The sequence below is a fragment of the Ananas comosus genome, linkage group 5 (assembly GCF_001540865.1).
Source record: "Ananas comosus cultivar F153 linkage group 5, ASM154086v1, whole genome shotgun sequence".
In the NCBI taxonomy this organism is placed as follows: domain Eukaryota; kingdom Viridiplantae; phylum Streptophyta; class Magnoliopsida; order Poales; family Bromeliaceae; genus Ananas; species Ananas comosus.
In genome coordinates, this window is record NC_033625.1 from 4,382,031 (window position 1) to 4,395,949 (window position 13,919).

General features: G+C 37.3%; 2 protein-coding genes across 4 annotated transcripts; both read right to left on the reverse strand.

Moving 5' to 3' along the window:
* LOC109710378 (TITAN-like protein) lies at window positions 2,762–8,715 on the reverse strand. 3 transcript variants are annotated; one of them, XM_020232901.1, is made up of 8 exons: window positions 8,612–8,715; window positions 8,373–8,496; window positions 7,545–7,875; window positions 7,344–7,414; window positions 6,594–6,630; window positions 6,049–6,485; window positions 5,750–5,842; window positions 2,762–3,151 (listed from the first exon to the last, which is right to left on the reverse strand). In XM_020232901.1, exons 2-7 carry the CDS (start codon window positions 8,418–8,420, stop codon window positions 5,777–5,779), a joined length of 990 nt encoding a protein of 329 aa, XP_020088490.1. In that variant the 5' UTR covers window positions 8,421–8,496; window positions 8,612–8,715; the 3' UTR covers window positions 2,762–3,151; window positions 5,750–5,776. The 3 variants fall into 3 exon arrangements, with proteins under 3 accessions (XP_020088490.1, XP_020088489.1, XP_020088488.1); XM_020232900.1 differs by having other exon boundaries at window positions 8,373–8,499; window positions 8,612–8,697; XM_020232899.1 differs by lacking the exon at window positions 8,612–8,715 and having other exon boundaries at window positions 8,373–8,602.
* LOC109710379 (TITAN-like protein) lies at window positions 8,643–8,919 on the reverse strand. The gene has a single exon (XM_020232902.1). The coding sequence runs from the start codon at window positions 8,887–8,889 to the stop codon at window positions 8,662–8,664; it is 228 nt and encodes a 75-aa protein (XP_020088491.1). The 5' UTR covers window positions 8,890–8,919; the 3' UTR covers window positions 8,643–8,661.

Below are 13,919 nucleotides of genomic sequence, written 5' to 3' on the forward strand. Positions count from 1 at the left end.
CACCCTTTAACTCCCAACCAAACAAAGACAAGGGTCTCATCAGATATTTATACACTTATTTAAGGTTTTTTTTTTTTTTGTCTGAAGAGGGTTATTATTATTCACCATGTGAGTGACTAGGGCAGGTATTTAATTGGTTGGGCGGCACATTGAAAAACACCCATAGTTAATTCTTCGCGGTTGTTTATTTTAATTTTTTTTATAGCAATTTATGATGATAGTACGTCTTTATATACGAATCCAAGGAAAAAAGAGAAAGAAAAAAAAAAAGAGAAAACTAAAATGCAACGACCACATTGCTGATGTGATGTCCTTTAACCCATCAAAATACTCCCTTTGGATTCACCTAATCCATCTTGATTTTTTAAAAATACTCCATTATAATTTTTCTCTCAAAAAAGAGACATAATTGGTTAATTACAGAAGATGTAATGTAGCTACGGCATGGTAGATTTCCTCGTGGACCTAAGATTACTCTTTTGCCCGGGAAATTTTTGTTATTGGTTCATACCCTGTATCGATAAAAGGTCCTTGAATCAGCACTCCGGATGGATGTTGAAACTCTTATTAAAAAAAAAAAAAAAAAAAAAAAAGCCCACATCCGGTTTCAATAGCATATTCAGGCATCAAATGAATCAAATCAGCTGCTTTTAACCGTGCATTAGTATAATTTCCACGCATAAGAAAAATCAACCATAATTACATACGTTTGTGTGAGATTACAGAGGGGTGTTTATTTTAGGCTAAATTATAAAAAATCTCTGTCAATACCTGATTTTGTACTTTTCTCTCTATCATTCAAAAACCTACACTTTACCTTCTTAAAAAAATAAAAAATATTCACCTTGATCCCCGCTATCAGTGTTTCGTTAAAGTTTCGTTTATATTTTATTTTTTATATCCAAAGTACTTCTGAAACCCTCATCTTTCCTCACCAACCCCGGCCGCTTCTCGCCCTCGCCCACCTTTTTGTCCATGCCTACACACACGCTCTTGCCCACCCCTTTGTCCATGCCCACACACACGCCCTTGCCCTCCTCCACCGTCTCACCCTCGCCCACCTCTCCATTTATACCCACTCGGATCTTTCTTCCTACTGTCGTCGAAATGAAGGAATGACGAGGATGCTAGAGGAGCGGAGGAGCAGATGAAAAAAATAGAGTCGAAGTTGGGGTTGAGAAAGACGCGATGAATGGTAGAGAGGCTGCGGCTGAAAAGAAGAGGCTTCGCATTAGGAAAAAGACGAAGAGAATGAAGAGCAATTTGATCATTTTATCACAGCGTATTTTCTATAAATATTTTTTATTTTTTAAGAAAGTAAAGTATAGATTTTTGAATGACAGTGAAGAAAAATAAAAAAAACAAATATTGACCGAAAGTTTTATGTAATTTATCCTTTATTTTATGATCTTAAAACTTCGGAAAAGAAGCATCACCTTCATTGAGCAACTACGTGATGCACCACATGCAGTGATGTAGACGCACCCCGTACCCGGCCCACCCAAATTCATGGGAAGCATCCAGCACAACGGAGACAAGGGATACAGTTATAGCATCCCAACAGCCTATCACGTACCGCCGCATCGGATGATGGTCCGCCAACTAATTTCCGATATGAGCTATCTTCTTTGTGGGGAATATGCTTCCTGTCCAGCTCTATTCATCCTAAAACCCTAAAATCCAGAACACAAACACACGCGCACGCATGCGCGCGCGCGCACACATGTATGCACACAAGCGTGATATCCCACCAGAAAAAGGGACAAAGAGCAAGAGGAACTGCTGCAAAATGAGAAGTGCATATGCTCTTCTTCGTTGCGGATCCCCATTGAGATTGATATTAACACAGGTAATGATATTAACAAAACAAAACTTTACAATCGATGGACCAGATACATTGAATGCAGTAAAGTCCACTCACCGAATAGTGACTAGGTTGATTGTGCCTGATCGGCCAACTGCTCTCTCAATATCATCACCTCCCAAAAAACAGTATGTCGTTAAGGATTTCGACATCTCAGATTCCCAAGTTTCAGGAATTTAAGCCGGACGAGCTTTCTGCTTCCGACTGCAATGTTTAAAGATAACAAGCACGAGAGATTCTGCATTCACAAGGGAATTGAAAAGGAATTGAATATAGAATGAGGCAGAATGAAATTCTGAACAAGTAAAAGAACATTCTATGTTGCATAACTAAAGAGATGATAGAGTATTTCCAATGATATCTGCAGGAGGGTAATTAAAAAAGACTTAACGGACAGATCAACTCAAAAGAAAATAAAAGAGAAGCTTCCATTAGTCCGGAATCAGCTTAGAAGAAGTTAATATAGTGATTTCCAGAAGATGGTTGGTGAAATCTAACCTCAAATTTACTAAGCACTGATATAGCTTTTTCATTTTTTTTAAAATTCCTTTACAAAGATCATAACTACAAAAGCGAGTGCTACCTAACTGATTCAATGATTCTAATGTAACTGCTTGGGAAGCCAAATCAAATGGTCTTTCAGCCGCCTGACTTACACACATATCCATCAAACTAAAAAAATCAGCAAGTTACCAATTTACGGTGCTTGTGTATGCCAACCACAAAAGTAGAGAGCAAGAAAGGAGTAACTGAAGACTGCAGATTTGGACTCTAATTCAAATATAATGGAAAAACTAATTGCAGCCCCCACCAATTGAGATATATAAAATGGCACCTAACCCCAATGATTTTAAACATGCGGTCAGAGAGAGAGAGAGAGAGAGAGAGAGAGAGAGATGAGATTTTAAATCCACTATTCTCACTCTTGTAACATGACAAGAAGAACATTAACTTACATCTAAAAGTTAAATCCAATAAGCACTCAATTACAAGCAAAAAGGAATGGATGTGTGAGAGGACTCTTTCATTAGTGTGTTTCTAATTCTACAACACACACACACACACACACACAGAGCATGAAGCATTGAGGGGGCATTTAGTCTTTCTCTTTCTACCCTTTTTCCTGTCGGAATCGCCGACGGGAAACAGATGCTAGGAAAGATTATTATTGTGTGTTCACAAAGATTTCAAAATATAGCCCATTAGGATTCCGAGCAACACGACCGCCAACATGAACGTGAAGGAGAAACCTCCGTGTTGTTTACCGACCTCTCGCCTCAAAAGCTCCTGCACGCATTTGGCTTTTAAGTAAATGAGACTGTAAATGCAAGGGAAGTGATACTTTCATGCTACATAAGTACACATATATTTTCAACAATCACGGAAAACAAAGTTACCCGAGCTACAATATGCGGTTTTGCTTTACATCCCATGACAAATTAAAGAAACCTGAATTGGAAGACGTGCAACCACATAGCTGTCTTTGCTAAAATGTAAATGCTTGGAGGATTGACATTAGTCGCAGAAATGGCCCTTAAAGAGTAAGTTCTAGCAGTGGTGTTTACTTCAATTTATAGCCTCATTAAGGCGGCAACAATAATTTCTTCATTAATACTGCATTGAGTCGGAAGCTGAAACCTCTAATTCTAAAACCTCTAATTCTAAGAACTATAAGCGAAATTTGTAAGAAAAAACTTCAGATGTTTGGAATGGCCAGGAATGAGTTATGCATCCAGCGACACTTACTGTCTATGGTTGATTATCTAGCCATCCAATAATGCCAGAAAGAAGCCTCTCCAGCAGAAGAATTTAGTCATATATTTAATATCAAGCATAACATAAACAATGCGCGATACAGTTATCATTTGTAGGATGGCCTTTCCTTACAAATACTTGTATTGGTTGTCGAAAGGGGGTTACCAAGGGGTACATAGTTCTACATAGATGCGGAGGAGGATCGTATGGAATAAGTGTACGTTCAACTAGGAGATCAAATCAAATGAAATACAAAGAAGATAAATTGCAGCAACATATATGCGCCCAGTATGCTGAAAGGAAATCGATTGCAGGAAACCAGATAATTGACGCCGTTGAGATGGTGAAAATATGTTGCAGATAGACTGGTACGTCATTATACAGCATACGAGATCTACTTATCAAATAAGAGTTAAAATAGGTTAGAAAAGAACGAAAGCACACGATCGAGCTAGCCCTAGCTTGCTCGTGTTCGGCGCGTTGATAGCTCTAACTGTATATAGCATGATGTGATATATCTGCTACACAGAAAACTTTCTCCTCCAACATACCCTTAATTTTTTAATTTTCTTCCAACTTAATTTTCACATAGTAGAAGATCGAACTGACAATCTAATTTACTGTTCTTGAGCCAGCTCATATTCGGCAAGCACAGCACAATTTTGAATTTTCAGCTCGATACTTTAACGAGCTAGCTCGTGCTAGGCTCTTAATGAATGAGTACACACGAGCTGGCCCTAGCTCGCTCGTGTTCGGCTCGTCGACATCTCTAACTGCGTAGTCCGATCCTACGTGGCGCCTCTACATTTGTTTCATTCATCCGAGCCTATCTCCCTCCCTCTTCTCCCACCGAGCCTCTCTCCTTCCCTCCACTGCGAGCTGGCCCTCTCTCTTCACACCCTCTCTCTCTCTCTCTCTCTCTCCCCTCCCTTTCTCTCTCTACCTCCCTCTCCTACACTCTCTCTCTCCACACCCATCCCTCCTCTTTCCCTCTCTACTCGGTCTCTCTCACTTCCCCACTCTCTAGATCCCCTCTCACCCCTCTCCTCGGGGGTGCGGGCGCGGGGCTTGAGCGAGGGCGGGCGCTGGCGCGAGCAGGAGGCCGAGCGGGAGGGCGTTAGTTTTTGAGCCTCTAATGGGTTTGGTTCAAGCACTAGACCCCAAGTTACTATATATGGTAGGTTTAACAGTCCCAAGTTGGGATGGTCCACTGGTATTTTTTAAAGGAGAACATGACCTGTTTGATTCCCTCTTAACTAGCCCCTACATGACTTCGGGACCTGCTAGGTGTTTCTAGGTCCATAATATAGTACAGGAAGAAAAAAACACCTACAGGATAAAGTCAATCCAGCATTATATTGGCTGCTCTAAATACTTAGTTGCATTTGTTTGCAAGCATCTGGACCCAAAAATATTTATGCAGTGAGGAAATCCAAGGACAATTCCACAGATTATATCCTCTCCACAGTAGTTTCCACAACAAAGATTAGATTGCTGGAGAATTCCCGCAGCAGTGAACCGCAGAAGCTACGGTAAATAAGATTTGACTCTATTAACATATGAACTCAGTTTAGGGACAAGACCGACCAGACACGGGCACCTATAACACCCAAAAACCTGCTCGACCAAATCAAAATCTAACTCAAGTAAAAGCTGATCATCTTCTAGATCAACAAGGGTTGCAACAAATTGGTTGATTCTGGATTTTTAGACATCCTGCAGATCTGGACTTAATCGTAAATGTGATGAGCTAAAGCAGGAGTGAGATCATTAACTATAATTGTACGACCACTAAATACCTTTGAGTAGAATCTTGAAGACATCAATAAGAGAATTAATATAATCACATAAACAAATTTTCATAGTTTCAAACAATCTAATAAAAGCTCCAGAGGAGTAAATTTCCTATTTCATAAGCCTCTTTTCTTTAAGTGGTTCCTTGGTATCTGAAGAAACAAATATAATACTAGTTGAACTGAAGCAGAAAGTTACCAAGTGATTTCTAGAGGAAAATATGAATAATCAGCAATGCAAAGACAAAAATCATTTTATCCACAGTAAATTGTACTTTATATCCATACAATACAACAGTATACTGCAATGTTAAATTGAATGGATATGAATACATACCGTAACTCATGGAGGTCCATCCTGATATTATGAATCAGTAGTCTTTCCTTCACAATAGTCATTAAGCTCACAATCTTTATCAGAAGCTATACGCTGCATAGCAAATAAGAACATAGAAAGCATGCAAGATCAATGTTCTAACATACAAGAAAAAAAAAACCCAGCGTTTGCAATGAAGAGGATATACTTCAGGCAATCATAGCAGACAAAAGACTTGCTCCCATCCATTTATAGGAATTAAAAGAGTAAACAAAAATATAGGATAAGAAACATGAATTATTAGAAAATGTAGAATTTACCATTCTTTTGCTGATATATGGTTGTATCTTGAATGATACTTCAGATGCTACTTCAGGGTGATTTTTGTCCCCATTGAGCTTATGCTTCTCCTTCTCAAACTCTCTTTTGGATTCCCTTCTAGTGCCAGATTGCCAAACTCGACCAAAATTTGGGAGCCAATTAGCATCACAAATATTTGCAGCAATTTCGCCTCTCTTCTCCCTTTCTATTTCAGCTCTTCTTTTTTCTGCCCATGCAGCTCCTACACGTTTAGGGTTCAATTTCCGCTTCCCTTTCTGGGCAGAGGCTGAAGAAGAGCTCTTGAGGCATGTTACTCCATTCACTAAGTTTCTCTCATTTTCTTCACTTGCATCTAACCAGGGAGGCAAAGCACCACTATGCACATTTTCTTTCAAGCCTTCAGAAGGCAATGCTATTGGAGTCAAACCTTTCACAACTAAAACAGAATTCATTCATCAGTTGCAACTGCAATACTGCAAGAATATATCCTGCTAAGAAATAGGAAAACTGGAAATCTAAATAAAGATTGTGAAGAAATCAATACCAGCACTAAAGTCACCCCTAGAATCACTGCTTTGATCCTGTATAAAACAATAAGTTCATTTGCTTGTAACATTCAAAGGAAGAAGCTCATATCATACACCTCAAAATTATCGTATCAGACCAGAAAAGCATCAAAACTATTAAAAGTAAAGCTGTAGAATCAATATGTCAGTAGATTTTTTCCTTTTTTAGGGATAAGATATCTTATGTTAAAGGCAAGCTTCTATTAACAATATAAGATCTCCTGAAGTATATACTGCCATCTATAACGTGAACTAAATCAAACATGAACAGGATAGAACAATCAAAAATCATATCTAGAATTAGTTCCCAAAGAATCAGCTTTTGCTTATCGACTAGAAAAGCTACTCTAGTAGTTGGATCAAACAGGCAGTAAGTATAATCCAAATTTAACGCTCTCCATAGAATGACTTCTCTTATGCCATTTGCATATGAGACTTGAGATCACATGCCTATTTTATTCTCCAACATTACCATTCCATCTTAGTGAGTTCTCAAATTATAGAGCCCCTCATAATTGCCAAAGAAAGGTTTTCCAATCCTAAATAGAAGACAGACAACTTCCATATCCTTTACATCTAAATGTACTATTTATCACCCAAAAAAAGAGGAGAAAGTTGAACTTAAAGTGGAACAATCATGTCAAATCCACAGGTGACTTCGTGAATACAATCTCAATAAGCACATACAAAAGGATATTTTATACATTTTACAAAACAAGAATATTTACCATTCCTCTTCTTGCAGACCAACCAAATGATGCTTTACCATTATTATTGCAAAGACTAGCAGGTTGGTTACCTGAGACATAATACCAAACATGAAAAGTTAACATCAAATGATGAAATTATTGGAAAGTTAACATGAAAAGAGAAGTTAAGATGTTGAATACTAAACAATCATCACAAGAACATAAATAATTTGCACTCACTTTGGTAACTTCCAGCCCAACTTTGCGAAGCATGTGTATACTGGAGACTGCTATATTCCTGTACGCTAGCTGTGAAAGGAGCAAAGTAGGGAACTTGTCCAGTATTCGAAGTTCCACTAAACTCCTCATTGGTAAGACTTTGTAAAGGCATAACACAATGAGAAACATTTGAACTAAATGACTGGATATAACTTTGTGCATAAGTATCCATATTGTTAGAGGTAAGTTCATTTTGGATATCTATTGACTTTGATGGCCCCGGCGATGGTCCAATTGGTCCTTCACTTAGTGTCTGAGCTGCACTCTTTAATGCTTCACAGCCTTTCTCCCACTGCAGTTCCATAATCATCACCACATAATTAATATACTCAAAATAAATTTAATTTCTTCAAATTAGGGAAAACTCCAACACAAATCTAGCCACTTAACTCGCTGACTTTGTCAAATAATTATCATGATTATACAAAAAAGAAACAATTTCACTTAAAATCCTTCTTAAACAATGATATATGTCTGAAAAAGAATATAAGAAAGTATATGCACATAACCCATAAAAAAAACTCAGCATTGAGGAAACTATTTCCATGAACTACATGAAGTCACAATAGTGTCCTTAGAAAACAAACTAACTTTACAGTCATCGAGTATCTAATTAGCATCCATTATGAGCTAGTTTCACTTACTTTACGGTCATAGAGTAAAGTTACTTAACAAGCATTAAATTTACTTGATGCAAATAAACACCAAGATCAAGCTAGCTTCTTCTTTAGAAATTTCAGAGGCCAAAAATCATTAAAAAAATTACTTCAAATTGAATCATGTGCTCACCTTGAGCAGCTCCACTTCCGAAACCCTAAACGAATCAACCCGATCCATCCCTCCCCCATGCTTCTGCAGGAAATCCCTCACGTTCCTCAGATGTTCCTCGCTTGCCAGATGATGGATCGCGTTGCTACTGCGGATAACCAACCACAACAACCAAAACGACGAAACACTAGAAACCCTCATCAAACACGGAATCTCACAAAACCCTAAATCCAGGAGCATCGAGAAGTGGGGAGGCGTACCATGCGAAGGCGCTGCCGAGCTCGCGGAGGTCGAGGGCGCAGAAGGGGCACTAGAGGCGGTTGATGTGCGCTTGCTTCGAGCAGAGAGGGGACGGATGGCGGAGGAAGAAGCGGAGGTCGGAGAGCTTGGCACGGAAGCGGGAGAGGAGGGCGGAGACGGCGCGGAGGTGCGAGGGGAAGTACCTGTGGCGGCGCCCATGTGCGTGGTTCACCCTGCACACCTCGCACAGCTCGAAGGATCCCTCCTCCGACGATCGCTTCGCACCCTTCTCCGCCATTGTCGACGATGGAGAGAAAGAAAGGGGTTAGGTAGAAAACGCGGAACGGAGGAGGAGGAGGGGGAGACGGGAACCCTTCCCCGTCTCCTTGTTTAGTATATATGTAGGCCCGCGCTGCTGCGAAAAATTTATGTAATATTTAAAATTTAAATTTTTAATCTTTATTTTTATTCTAAAATTTAAAATTTATAATTTAAAAATTCTAAAATTTTTCTGTTTTAAATTTTAATTTTCAAAATTCAATATTTTACTGCCCACGGATCAAAAAATTTAAACTTTAATGTAAAATCAAAAAATTTAAATTTTAAATTTAATTTTTATTATTTGTATGTGATCTAAAATCATACAAAATAAAAAAAAAGGTTAGAAAAGAGAAAAAAAAAAAGGAAAATGAAACATAGAGAAGATGCTGGAGAAAATAATAAAAATAAAGTGACTGCAAAGCTACCAGTGAAGATCATGGCCGTGGGATGCGGATTTAGCGGCGATGATGATGAAGTTGGAGTTGATCTTGCTATCTCCGCCATGTTTTTAGCGATCTGAGCTCTCTTTCTCTCTCTAGGTCGATGTTAGAGAGAGACGCCGCAAAGTCAATAGATTTCGTTTTCTCACAGATGGTTGTAAACTCCACCTCTCTTTCTCTCTCTCTGTGTGTGAGTTGTGTTAAGTGGTCAATATTATAAAACTAAAATTTATGTTTAATACATATAACCTACACTATTTAAAAATTATATGTAAAACATTTTATACTTTAAATTTTTATGATGAAAGAGAGTAGAATTAGATTGNGGAAAAAAAAAGTAAAAAAAACATAGAGAAGATGCTGGAGAAAAGTATATACAAAACACATATAAAGTTGGCCCGGTCCAGCACAAATACCGCCCAATTCGCTCGAGCCAGCGTCCGCGCCGGCTCGCCCCACGCCGGCGACCACCCGCACCTCTCGACTCCGCCTCTCGGCTCTAGCGCCGGCGCCGTCCGCGCCAGAACCGAAGTTCGCCCCCGCACCCGCAGCAGCGCGAGCCCGCGCCCGCGCCTCCGCCTCCCGCTACCGCCCGCCCGCGGCTCCGCCTCCTGTTGCCGAGCGCTCGCGCCGCCCGCTCGCTCTGGGGAGAGGGGGCGAAAGAGAGAGAGAAGGGGGGAGGAAAAGAGGGGGAGAGAGAGAGGCGTTGAGAGAGAGAGAGAGAGACGTTGAGAGAGTGAGAGACAGAGAGGCGGTGAGAGAGGGAGAGAGAAAGAGAGAGCGCGGCGGTTCGAGAGGGAGAGAGAGAGAGGAGAGAGAGAGAGGCGAGAGAGAGAGAGAGAGCGGCGCTTTGGACGGGTGGGGGAAGGGAGTCATCCGATGAAAAAATGGGCGGCGCAGATTGATCCATGTTGAAAGGTTGGCTTTGGAGTTTGGAGGGACAATAAGAGCCTGTCACGTGGCAGAATAGAAGTCCCAAATAGATAAATTATATAGATAATATAGATAATAATAATATACGTATACATATACATATATGTATATGTATATATTATAGAGCGCTCCTCTTAAAGCACGTGGCGTTTGCACGACTCCCAAAGCACTAGGTGCTAAGTAGGCCGGGATGTTGGCCGGGCTCAATTGATTCGTTAAAATTGGGCCGGGTTGGCCCGGGACGGGCCAGATTTAGTATTTTGCTGGTTTTTCTCGTACGTCAACTTTAGTGGGAGTTCTTTTACAATTTTAAATTTTAATAAACCAGTACATTGAACATTGGATTTTACAAATAAAAAAAAAAAACCCCTTTACTCCGCAAAAGCTGAGGTTACATATGGTTGATAATAAATTGAATTTCTAGTTATTTGATTTATCTTCTTTTTTTTTTCGAATAAGTAGTATTGTTCATTTTTAGCGGTAATTTGATGGAGAAGTTTCGAAGTTAAAAAATATACATACATTATACATACAGATATATATTGTAAGTAGGTGTGACAATATATGACGAGACCGACGGTCTCTGGAGCAAGTGGCAAAGGGTTTGGTGGTTGGTATCTGAGGTCTCAAGTTCGAATCCTAGTTAATTCACATTTCCAGCTAAATTTATTTCTAAATAAAATAAATGAAGCGGATAGCGTACTCTCTATCTCTTAAAAAAAAAAAAAAAAAACAATATATGACGAGATCTGATAAATAAACAAATTTCGATATAAAATCTGGTCTTGAAAATCGGGTCCGAACAAATTACTTGGTCCGAATCAAATTTGGGTTCAGGTCCGAGCGCGGAATTCATGCCCACCAGGTCATGCAACCAAGATTTCTAATAACAGTTTAGATAGCTAAAGTAAACTTTATTATTTTAATATTTATGTTTTATATTTTATTTTTAGAATAATGTGTTTCTAGGAATGCCACATTTTTCCGCTGTAGGTGTGTAAATTTTGAATTCAAATTTTAATTTTGTAGATATTTTAAACTTTTTCTTTAAGGTTGCGTTTTTGGTTCAGTAAGAATTGCTTATTTCAAAGATAGTACAAATTTAAGTATAAATATGAATTAGACCAATTTTGTATTTGGATAAAATTGAATTGTTCATGAAAATAAGGTAAATAGTATTTTGATAGTTAGATTAGAACAAAAACAAATAGAAGTTATAATTTTAAATTAAAAAGATTTTATCTAATTAATTAACATCAAAATATTAATTGGATTGGCTTTATATTTAGGTCTTAATAGATTTTTTTTATTTTGGTATAAATAGGACACTTATACAAAAGTGCCTAAAAAATGTGTCTTACAATCTAATTTTGTTCTGTTGAATTTAGTAAATTAATAAATTTATTAACTATAAAAATATATTAATTAATTAATTATAAAAAAAATTATAACTTTTTAATTAGTTAGTAAATTATTTTAGTTAGATAATTAGTATAGAAATTAATTAGATTAGTAAAAATATTATCGATTGATCAATATCAATATAAATATTAGCTTATGGATTAACACATTAAATTATTAATTTTTAATTAGCGAATTAATTATAAATAATATATTAATTTCTTACTTTATTATTTAAGCAATAGATAATGATGAAATATATTAATTAGATTAATTAATGATTTAATACTATAATTAAAATAAAATTTAGCCTTTAATTAAGCTTATTCTTATTTCGAAACAAACGTTAATTGCAGGAAAAAAGATAGAATAACAGTTTCAGACTTATACCAACTTAATTGTTTCAAAAAAAAAAAAGGACCATTGTTTCCATCTCCCAAATTATGTTTGGATATAAAAGGGGGGGAATAAGGACTTATTCTCCCCTTGTACCCTTTAATCAATCGGATAAGGTATTAAAAATTGGGTTAAAGTAGGTTTGGATCTAAATATAGTACAATTAATATTTTGAACAGTAGAATTGTAAAGTATAAATTATTATCCCACATATACACAGAGGGTTTCTGANCACACCCGAAAAAAAAAAGAAAAGAAAAGAAAACAGAGAGAGAGTCAAATTATAGAATTGATTGAGCCATCCAACCACCAAAGAGTTGGGTCCTTTTCACTGCCTATGTATCTCCTCATGTCATGGTGCACAAACGTGGTCCAAATACATCTTGGGACAACTACACCTCCTTTAACCTTAACAAGCACAAAACGAAAAACAGATGCAACTTTTATTGTACTTGGCACACCTACGTACGTACAGTTTAAATATTGTTCAATGATAACAAAAGCACTATTAAATTCCTTAAATGGCATGGAGAGTATTATTTTGTTCTTTGTTTTTTTGGCATAAGAAGCTTCCTTTCTAAGATTAGTACCTATAACTTACCACTAATGTTAATCTATATATTCGTTTTGTATTTGTTTGGACCACAATGTGGTGGTGGTTTTTGGACCACAGTAAACGATCGAGTACATGAGGTGGTTGTGTTTAAAGTTATATTTAATGAATGGGGACTTGTTTTCTTATGGTATTGTTGAGAGTTAATGACCAATTAATGTGCTCAGATGATTGTGTCTGTGGTCCTATAATATACCATACATAGGTTTTAGAGAGAGAGAGAGAGAGAGAGAGAGAGAGAGAGAGAGAGAGAGAATTTAAATAGCTTGATGTACCATAGAATGTACCCCACAATATCTCCTCCCCTCTCAATTTTTACGTATAACCTAGATATTGTGTCGCGTACGATTCCATGGCAAAGTATAAAAATCTAAGTTGGTATGAGTTTTATGATCACACCAATGCTGTTCTAAGTACTACGGAAATTGATAGACTACCTTTTGAAATATAAGTTTATATGCTAAATTTAAAAAACATGTATTTGCGTTAAAAGATATATTTTAACAAATGCATATGTCAGAAACTTCGGTTTAGTGCATGCGAACGGACGATAAATAACTTTCGGTGAAACTGAAGAGCCATGCTGTTTATTTTAACGAAAGTGACACAAAATAGCAGAACTTCAGTTTCAAATACTACCAAGCTACATTTAGGGTACATTTTGGTTATAATTATATGTGTAAAAACTATGGCTCTCATATCAAGGACACAACTATTATGCTTAAGTCCAACAGTGATAGGTTGTTCAAAGCTTTTGGAAATGAGCATACATCACATGCTTGCCCATGCTTCTATGGGACCACTCAATGAGGTGTACCATAAGGTTTTTTATACTTGGTTTTTCAATATAAGTTTAACTTCTTCCTAGGTAAATACAAGGAACTCATTGGTTTATGCTCTATTAGTTATATTACTACTTGATAAAAATTTGACATATCCATGAATATACTCTTGCCAAATACCCTTCTCTAGGAAACTCAACTTACCTCTATGAATTGCATGGTTCCTTTTAAAAGATATTTTGGTAAGAAACAGTATCCCAAAACTGAAGGAAATTGTACCACAAAATAGTTCCTTAATTATGCACGTGAAATTGATATATATTGAGAGAGAGAGAGAGAGAGAGTGAGAGAGAGTTTAGTTAACATACTATTGAGAATGTATGAATAGTTTTTACTATATATTTTTCTATCATTAATTAGATTATTACTATTTCACCTACCA

Excerpts from the sequence above, each read along its gene's own strand:
- LOC109710378 (XM_020232899.1), bottom strand. The coding sequence starts at position 8,591 with ATGCTCCTGGATTTAGGGTTTTGTGAGATTCCGTGTTTGATGAGGGTT. Across the intron at positions 7,415-7,544 it reads TTGGGCTGGAAGTTACCAAA|GTAACCAACCTGCTAGTCTT; the intron begins GTGAGTGCAAAT and ends ATTATGTCTCAG. Across the intron at positions 5,843-6,048 it reads CATATATCAGCAAAAGAATG|CGTATAGCTTCTGATAAAGA; the intron begins GTAAATTCTACA and ends TTTGCTATGCAG.
- LOC109710379 (XM_020232902.1), bottom strand. The coding sequence starts at position 8,889 with ATGGCGGAGAAGGGTGCGAAGCGATCGTCGGAGGAGGGATCCTTCGAG.